Below are 10,330 nucleotides of genomic sequence, written 5' to 3'. Positions count from 1 at the left end.
AGCAAGAGACAACGTTTGTTTGTTGCTTGCCAATTTTCTGGAGTCGAATTTCCCTCGCCGGCTGGCCTCGGGGAAGCTTGGTGCTTCTGATTGACTGGTAGCTTCAGTGACCTCCTTGGGTTCACTCGCTCGTGAGTGGGCCGTTCTGGGTCACCGAGGTGACGGACTGCTGAGAGTCGGTTTGTGGAGGTTTGTACTGTTTCGGCGGGTTGTTGCTAGATCGGATATGTTTGTGGCCAGAAGTCGACGAGAATAATTTCTATTATTTATTAAATTTCTCATTTATTGTATTTTATTAATGTCTACCCCCACCCCAATCCTAAACCCAACCGTCACAGTACTGTAAAAATATTAATTGTTGCTATACAGTGTCTTAAAAAAAAATGCTGCTTTATTAATGTGCATATCGAACTTCCGGTCGGCCGCGCATCCGATCTACACTTTACCGTTTCTGTGGTCCCAAAGCTTAAAGAGGTTTGCATGGAAAGTTCGTGGTGACCAAATCATGTGAAAGCGTGGTGTCCGGGCAGGCGAAAGGGGGCAGATAGCAACAGCAAGCGAGAGCCAGCTAATGCAAAAAGCATTAAAAGTGACCTGATTTGGTCCATCCCCATGGCACTGTCTTCCAATAAGCAGTTGCCATAAAGGGTGGGGCCACGCCCCGTACCATCATAGTAAGGGTCAATCATTAACAGACTGCATGTTGATTTCACATGGTAAAATCTCTTGAAAGATTGAAACTATCTTACATCAAATGTTACAAGACAAACACTGTTTGTACTTCTAGTTTTTTATTTACACCAATGTATTGCAAATGTCACTAGCTTTCGTTCAATACCAGACATCACACATTTCAGACACATACAGATCATTTTAATCTACTATAAGGGTTAAAACAACACATTGATTAACCTGGTTAGTTGGAATAAAGACAGCATATGAGGAAAACTATGGCATATTATTCAAAGATACATCTGCCTTAGTTCTAACATTTTAAGAGATTGTCTTTCTTTCGTATGCATTAATCTCTTTTTGTCTCTACGAAATTGTACATCTGGCAGGATGTCCCACACATGCCCCAGAACATGACCATGAGTCATGGAAAGAGTCTCGTGGGGCAATTAGTTGAGTTTTCCTGCTGAAAATCCTGTAAAGCCCAATTGTGGGTAATTAAATCATTTACTAAGTTGGCTGAAGGGTACCAGAACATCTGCGGCCATGTATTGGTCAGAATAGTCAAAATCAATTGCCGCTCTGTTATTGTGATGGTTTAAGCTCTTAAGCCAGATCTAAATAACTGAGGCAATGTGCACTTGACCAAAATTTCAGATTCAAACTCGTGTTGATCACTGCGATATACACCCATGAGTTTCTTCATCTGTAAACCCTAGAGATGGTTGTGCGTGAAAATCCCAGTAGATCAGCAGTTTCTGAAATACTCAGACCAGCCCATCTGGCACCAACAACCATGCCACCTTCAAAGTCACTTAAATCACCTTTCTTCCCCATTCTGATGCTCGGTTTGAACTGCAGCAGATCATCTTGACCATATTTACATGCCTAAATGAATTTCCAAGAATGTTTTTCTATGTTAAACTTTTATATAAGAATGTTCAAAAATTAATTTTAATAACATTATGTGCTAACATTTATACAACCTTTAAGGAACATTATACTGAAGGTTCTGGGAATATTCCCTTTTAGGTTCTGAGAATTTTTCCCTTTCACATAATTACCAGAGAAACACTTTTCATTTGTTCGGGCACCCTTCTGAAATACAATATTTGTTTTTCAGTTTATTCATATCCTATTTCATAGGAAAAATTGGTCACATAGTAAAATACACTTAAACAGTAGTAAACAATGATTCACAATCACCTCAGTATTTGCAAATTTATCAACTGTTTCTGACTCAGAATTTTCTCAGGCTGATTAGAAGATAAGCTGAGGTCTATCTCTCTATGCCGTCCGAATGATCTTGATAGCACATGGTGACAGTGATGTTTGTATTAACCTGGGCATTTGTGTAGGTGGTGGAGAATACCAGAAGGTGACTGAACTTTGGCAGATTTAACAGATGTCTGCCAGGAGTCAAGCTGTTAATATCAGTAGAGGTGGGTTTATTTGCTCCATCAGTGGTGGTTGTGGTTTATCAGTCCCACTTTTCTCGTTCCACATGACTTATAGTAGTATTTTCATCATTAAAAGTTCTCTTTCATCAAAAGTTAAAAACAAATCACGTTTTAGGAATAAAAACATTGATATTTATCTAATAATTCTTTACCTAACTGAAAGTTAATTCTACTCATGTGAAAAGTTTTGAACTCTGTGTTGAAGGTAATGAGTTAATTAATTCCCTCTTTACTTCAACTAAAACGGAGTAAGTTCACAGTATTCATTTAGATTAGTTCTTTTAAACTCAAATGGTTTGTAGCCATCGGTTTCCTCAAATGGTTTGAGTTGCCTTAATTTTTTTGGGTTTTACAGCACTCAGTTGGTTTGAGTTCTCTTCATTTATTGGGTTTTACTGTGCTCAAATTCCTTTGTTTACTCAAATGTATTAAGTACACAGCACTCATTAGGATTAGTTTTTGAACTTAGATGGTTTGTTGCAATTGGTTTCCTCAAATGTTTAAGTTACCTTAACTTTTTAGGTTTTACAGTGTAATAAAGAAGCTTTTAAGTTGTGTAAATCATCTGCAATATTGATGTAAATACAAATCAAAAAGCTTTATTTTTAGGTGTATAGTGATTTTTTATGTTGAACAGAAAAAAGGAAAATGTATACAATGTAAGGGTGAGTAAATAGTTGTAATTTTTGGATTAACTGTAACCCACAGCCTCATGTCCATTGAAGCTGTGTATAATGAACATTTCATAATTCAATAATGTTATCTTTAATATTAATATTCACATTCAGCCATAGTTGCCATCACAAACACAGCATCAAAGACATGGTTGTCTGTAAATGGAAAAGTTTCAGGGGCATTTCTTCCACCCCCAAAGTCACATGTTTTATTACTTTGTTTTTCCCGAAAAAAAGAAAGATGACGATGATGATGATGATAATCCCGTGCCTTTCAAATGAATTCTAGAAACCCTCCAGTGGTAAAAGAAGACTTCTGGCTGGCTGCATGTCTTTGCATGTTCAGTGTTTTTTTCAAACGCCTCTGCTAAACGTCACAGGCAGACTAGTTTAAAAGAAGTGAAAATGAAAACAGACCGCACTGTTAATCCAACACAGTGACAGAATGAACACTGCTAAGCTCTGGGTTACATTGCTCTGTGTTTGTGGAAGAGGGATTTTGAGTCTGGACTGTGACTGGACCAATGAGTATGACAATGACAACAGATGCTGTAAAGCCTGTCCTGCAGGTAAGATATGCATGATATTCTCTGATACAATGATATTTTGAGAACTATAGGATGAACATCCATTATGTATGTTTATTGCATGATATTTATGCAAAAAAAAAAAAAAAAACATTACTAATGCTTAGCTTCTTAGACTTTACACACCTGAAACTTGTCTATAGCACTTATTCACTGCTGCTCTTGTAGTTGTGTAAATTGCTTCCTTGTCCTCATTTGTAAGTCGCTTTGGATAAAAGCGTCTGCTAAATAACTAAATGTAAATGTAAATGTATTGATTTTGATTGGTTTAATGTTTACGGCATGTACTCTTAAAGATTTGTGCTTTACATTATAGACAGTTGAAGTCAGAATTATTAAACCCCTTATTATTACCCCCGTTGTTTATTTCTGTTTAATTATGTTTATTATTTCTAAACATAATAGTTTTAATAACTCATTTCTAATAACTGACTTGTATTATTTTTGCCATGATGATGGTAAATACTATTTGACTAGATATTTTTCAAGACCCTTCTATACAGCTTAAAGTGACATTTAAAGGCTTAACTAGGTTAATTAGGTCAACTAGGCAGGTTAGGGTAATTAGGCAAGTTATTGTATGACGATGGTTTGTTCTGTAGACTTTCAAAAAATATAAAGCTTTTAAAGGGCTAATAATTTTATTCTAGCCGAAAAAAACAAATACGATTTTCTCCAGAAGAAAAAAAAATAATATCAGAAATACTGTGAAAGTTTCCCTGCTTCCAAACATAATTTGGAAATATTTTAAAAAAGGAAAAATCAAAGGGGGGCTAATAATTCTGACTTTAACTGTATAATACTGACATTGATGGCTACATAAATAACCATTAATATCCAAGTACCTTTCCATTACATAATGTTCTGTATGGTTTATATCATAAATGTCTTCTTCACACTAGCAATAAAATGGTTCTTAAATGCAAATATAAATGCCATATGAATACAAAAATCAATTATTTACTAGAATAATGTTTACGTTTAATTTATGACCTAATAAAGTTATTTTTAGAAAAAAAAGAAGCAAAAGAAAAGTTCTAAGAACCATTTTGTAGTACATTTTAATAATTATAATAATAATAATAATAATAATAATAATAATAATAATAATAATAATAATAATAATAATAATAATAATAATAATAATAATAATAATAATAATAATAATAATAATAAGTTAAGAAGGAACTTTGATGAAATGAAAAGACTCTATGACTCCTAAAAATAAAGGTTCGCTCTAAAAAAAAGTTTTTATCGGCATTAATGGTTCTAAGAACCTTTAACATTCATTGGATCTTTTCATTTCACGCAAGGTTCTGGATTTTTCAGAAATGTTCTTTAAATTATGACAAATAGTTATTGTGAGAACTTTTTGCTATGTTATTTGTGGAACCAAAAATGGTTATTCTCTGAAATCACTGCAAAACTTGAGTATTTCATGATATTGAAATATGATGTAAAAACACTTACAGTGCTTATCTTAAATAAGTACACCCCTCACAAATCTATCTTTTAAATTCATATTTTTAATAGGAAACTATACAATATTATATTTGTGCTTATACATTAGATTAGTCAGTACTGAAGCCAAATCTGAAGCTTATCTAACAAAATAACTTATGATAGCGGTCCAAAAACTAGTACACTTAAATTTATATGTTAAAGAAAAATATGAATTACAAATTAAAAAAAGAGGTTAAATCACGAAAAGCAAAAAATGTAAAAATTTAGTTGAAATTTTGTAGGTTGTCATTTTTTTCCAATATTTTGCTTGAATTTAGTTGTATTATCTTTCAATTTCTAAATATGTTTGGTAACTAAAATGTTTAATAAATCTGTTTTGTTTAAATGCACCAAAATGCATTGCCTATATTCACTGAGAAATGGATAAAAATATTCATTTTCAAAATGGGGTGTACTCAATTATGCTGATCACTGTATATTTACTTTGAAGTTCATTATTTTTTTGTACTGCACAGGTGAGTATCCCAAAGTGGCATGTTCAGAAGTCAGGACAGACAGTCTGTGTGAGAAATGCCCTCCAGATCCAACACATCTTTCAGTTGAGAACAGATGTTACTGCAAAGATAAGCATTTATGCGCTGGTTATGAATGTGCCAATTGTCAACCCAGAAATAAATGTAAACCTGGACAACAGCTGATGAGATATGGTGAGCCATTTATTTCAATTTCATTCAATGAATTGACGTGTGTCCACAGTGATTAATATTGAAAACTCATCCTGTGGGACTTTACTGGGGGCTTTTTTAATAGTCATGCTGTGTAGGGTGGCAGAAAATACCAATTTAAATTTATCAAAAGTCTTTCTGATGTATTGGCAGGTATTTTTGACTTCAGTTTCCAATGTATGCCATGCCAAAACAACACTTACAATGATGTTGAGGACAGCACGTGTAAACCTATTACAAAGTAAAGTGGCATCTTACGTTTGCTTATTTATAGATTGTAAAATAATAATGAGATCAGCTGATGACTAATTTTGTGATATTAGGTGTGATGGAGTTGGTGACTTCTTCCCTGGAAACCAGACCCACAATGCTAAATGTGTCTCTGAAGAAGTCCCTCCTGGTTTGTACTTTTGACTGTTGAAACGAACACAGTGCTGTTATTATGGTGTTCTTGTGCGTTTGGCAAATCAATTTCCAATGGTGTTATTTATCATTTAAAATGTGTTGTGTTTATTAATGTATACTAAAGTTTGGGATCAAGAAGCTTTGGTATTGTTTAGTCTAAACAAAGCTGCATTTATTTGATCAAAACTACAGTAAAACAGCACTAATATTGAAGAGAAATGATTACGTTTTTTGAAAAACACTATTCTGTTTTAGATATTTTAACATTTATTCTAGTCACATGATGAGAGCGGTGATTTTAGCATCATTACTTTAGTCTTCAATGTCACATTTATCAGAATCGCAGCACATTCTCAATGTTCTTCAGAAATCATTTTAATAAGATCATTTGCTTATTATATATAGGACATTCTACCAGAAACGTACATTATCTGTCCCTGAGATAAAACATAAATACAGTAAATAAAGGGTGGTTCATCCTAGAAATGTCTAAATTGGACTGATGGTTGATTTCTGTGAGTTGTTCTGTAAAGGAATATGTCCTTCATTTGGTTCTCAGATTTTTTTTTCTTTATTAAAAACACTTTACAAATTTACAAACCCTGTCATTTTCTCTTGTCCTCAGATCAATTGAACGTACAGCTTTAATTGTTTTGTAATACTAAAAACTGTTATTTCATTATACCTCATATATATGATACCTCAGAAATAGTTAAGTTGTTATCACTCGCATCAATTGATTAAAAACATTAAAATTATAGATAAATTCTACAAAGAAATACTATTTTACAATTGTTCCCATGTTTCTGTCAGTCCTGTCACATTTGCATTAAATTTTAAGGCTATGACTCAGAAGTGACATTATTTGATGGAGGAGATGCTGACACTGATCAAGGATGCTTTCTGTCGTTGAATTTTATGCTTGTTTTTATATGATTTTTTTGAGGATGACAAGCTTAAGTCAAGCCTATCCCATTTTTTATAAGTGAAAATGTACATTTCTGGTAGAATTCAGTTCAATTCATCTTTAGTTCTATAGCACTTTTACAAAGTAGATTGTGTCAAAGCAGCTTAACATAGTTGTTCTAGTAAACTGAAAATGTGTCAGTCCAGTTTTCAGAGTTGAAGTAAATTTCACTGCTGAAAGTCCAAACGCTGAAGAGCAAATCCATCAATGTCCTATATGTTAAAAACATAAAGCTTTTTTATATACTAATATCTTGAGCTTTCTATTTATCAGAGAATTCTGTAAAATGTATCTCGATTTAATCAAAAAATCGTGAGCAGAAAAAAATAGTTCAGGATTGATCATACAATGAACACTAAAAAATTATTTTTGCTGCTTGTTCAAACTACTTATTTAAAATGAGCTGAATCAACACAATTCCTAGTTTTTTTGGAGGACAACTTGATTGTTTTATGTTCAATCTACTTTAATTTATAAAACAATAAACTAATCAATTTGTGTTTGTAGGAATTGTGTGGAATCCAGCATTTTATTTTACAAAGAACCATTACTAAATCTATATCAATTGATACATACTAATGATGATAATGATCATGATACAGCAGTAAATGTAACTGAAGAATTGTGTAACTGATATGAATCTATGATTATAAATTCAGCTTTGAATCACATAATGTAATAACTTTTTTAAATATATTCATATTCCCACAGATACTACAAAAGGTCCTCAAGCACTCGAACAACAAAACGGGAGCCAGTATTTTTATTCTTTGATGGTGGCCTGTATAACCCTCACAGTGTTGACCTGCCTGGTTTTCATCACACTTAATGCTTTTCAAATTTTCAAATACAAGACGTTCATAAAACGTAAGTAAAATTTTGTATGTCTAATTTCTTATAACATTTCAAAAACTCCTCATCTAATGAAGAGTTACAATCTTATTTGTAGCCCAAAATGTTTTATTGATCTTGTTTAAGAACACGGAGGATCCGATTGTGTAAGATTATTATAATGGTTTTAAGAATATTTCTTTTTTTCCTGCTTATTTAGTCATGCTTGAAGTTATTTTACCTAAAACATTCGATTAATTACAATCAGAAACATCATTTAAGACAGTCTTGTTTTTTTAGGACTGTTTTAGCTGTAATAACCTTTTTTAAGTGTGCACATTAATAACAAATCTCAATCACTCTTTTATATTTTCTTAAACAATACATTAATATTGCAATGAATAAAAATACATTCCATTATGTTTTGTTGCATTAAGCTTGCAATATGAAGAAGCAATAGATGTTGACAATATGCATGTACGTCATGTGATCCTTATTTAATTCATAATATTTTAATGCTTTGGCTCATTTTAAGACTAATGATAATTATTAAATTAAGAGGAATTTTCCTATTTACTAACTCTAGTTATTAGACCTTTTCACAAAAAAAGCTAAATGTTTAAAAAGCAATTAACAAGCTAGTTTTAAGATAATTAGACTAAATAAACTGCTTGTAATAAGTGTTATACGCTGTTAACGATTTTTGTAAATGACAGTATTTAACTGTAATATGAGCTGAATTTTACTGTAGGACAGTTATGCAGTATGTTACTGTATTTTAAAGTTGCATTGTGAAAATTACTGTATATTTTACAGCAAATATAGAAACAATACAGTAAATGCATATACAGCAAGATAAATGGTGCTATAATGCAAATACAGTATTTTGCTTTAATTGAGTTACTAGCAAAATGAACTGTAACATGAACTGAACTTTACTGTAGGACAGTTATATGGTATGTTTTTGTATTTTAAAGTAGCATTGTGAAAATTACTGTATATTTTACGGTAAATATAGATATAATACTGTGAAACATATACAGCAGGATAAATGGTGCTGTGGTGCAAATACAGTATTTTTGCTGTAATTGATTTCCTGGGGAGCTGCTGGCAGTGAGTTACTGTAGATTCTACAGAAAATTGTTTACAGTGTAATACTTATTTTAAGACTAAAGCTTGCCAAGTATAATTATCTTTACCGGTAGACAACTAGACATTTCTACTCTGTATCTTTTTAAATCATTCATTTTCTTCAATTTAGATGGTTATTTTTTGTGTACATTAAGCCTGGTTATAGTGCTATTTATAAAAATGTACATAAAATGCGAAATAATAATAATAATAATAATTGTGGAATCTAAAATTGTATGATGAGGATTATGATGTGCCGCTACATATTTATTTAAGATATTATATATATATATATATATATATATATATATATATATATATATATATATATATATATATATATATATATATATATATATATATATATATATATATATATATATATATATATCACAGGCTTGTTTTCAAATGGCTAATTAATTGATTTCTAAAAAAAAAAAAAAACATTTTATGTAATGTGAAGTGCTTCAGAATATCTGTGTCCTAAATAACTGCATCTCTTCACAGTAAATCGCAGTAAACTGTGCACTCATGCGAAGGTAGTGTCCTCAGAATCATGCAAACTATCTAAGGAGGAAAGGGGCGAAAGTGACCATGAGCACAAGATAGAGCTCTCTGAAGACTGTTGTGACCACAGCTTTCCTTAAAAACTCTGATAGGAGGACGACAACTGCAACATAAAGCTGAACAAGACAATTACATAATACACCTTAACGGTCATATCCATGCAGGGTCTGTTTGGAGATGAACTGTATTGATCTGCACAAAAGCCCTCATAAACACATTCGCTTACAGAGAAATCAGCAAAAAAGGTGCATGTTTGCATTTGCTCTTTGACATTGAGTTATGCAATTTTGTTTTCTCATTGTATAGCACTCAAAAAAAGCAGTAGCTAAATTATATTTCAACACATGGAACACAATGCCAAGCTTTGTACTGAACATCTTGTATTGGTTTTCATCTGTTTTTATGTGAATCACCATGAGATAAGGTTTGCTCTCTGCTTGCATGCACTGTTTCTGCTTAGTTCACGTCTGTTGATTGGACAGTGAAGCACTATTATTCATTGTCATGTATATATAAACACAAATCAATGTTCTTTTCGGGACTATTTGTAATTCATCATTTGAATACTACTCGAGGTTTTATTGTATATTATGTTTGAATAAGCTTTTGAAGGAGTAAATATGCTGTGCTTAATTTCCTGATAGCAGAAATGTGACTGCATACAGGGAGTAATTTATTGTTGTGTATTTTGTAAATGCTAATTCAAATTTGAGTCCTTTATGAGTTCTATAATGGGGGCAACCTGTGAATTTAAATGTATATATCATAGTAAAAAATGTACCGCATGTTTTGGTGTATGGATTCCATTTTTATAATCATATCTGACTACAAATACCATGTTTAATGT

The 10,330-nt window shown here is 32.0% G+C and overlaps 1 protein-coding gene across 1 annotated transcript; it reads left to right on the top strand.

Annotated features, from left to right (window-relative positions):
• Positions 1 to 3,131: 3,131 nt before the first annotated feature.
• Positions 3,132 to 10,268, top strand: tnfrsf18 (tumor necrosis factor receptor superfamily, member 18). Its single transcript, XM_056459130.1, has 6 exons — positions 3,132 to 3,375; positions 5,373 to 5,564; positions 5,736 to 5,823; positions 5,906 to 5,982; positions 7,666 to 7,821; positions 9,424 to 10,268. Exons 1-6 carry the CDS (start codon positions 3,252 to 3,254, stop codon positions 9,561 to 9,563), a joined length of 777 nt encoding a protein of 258 aa, XP_056315105.1. The 5' UTR covers positions 3,132 to 3,251; the 3' UTR covers positions 9,564 to 10,268.
• The last annotated feature ends 62 nt before the right edge of the window (positions 10,269 to 10,330 follow it).

This window comes from Danio aesculapii, chromosome 6 (assembly GCF_903798145.1).
Source record: "Danio aesculapii chromosome 6, fDanAes4.1, whole genome shotgun sequence".
NCBI lineage: Eukaryota > Metazoa > Chordata > Actinopteri > Cypriniformes > Danionidae > Danio > Danio aesculapii.
Note: the sequence above shows the minus strand (reverse complement) of the source record. Positions and strands in the feature narration are given on the sequence as shown.

Excerpts from the sequence above, each read along its gene's own strand:
- tnfrsf18 (XM_056459130.1), top strand. The coding sequence starts at position 3,252 with ATGAACACTGCTAAGCTCTGGGTTACATTGCTCTGTGTTTGTGGAAGA. Across the intron at positions 3,376-5,372 it reads CTGTAAAGCCTGTCCTGCAG|GTGAGTATCCCAAAGTGGCA; the intron begins GTAAGATATGCA and ends TGTACTGCACAG. Across the intron at positions 7,822-9,423 it reads ATACAAGACGTTCATAAAAC|TAAATCGCAGTAAACTGTGC; the intron begins GTAAGTAAAATT and ends ATCTCTTCACAG.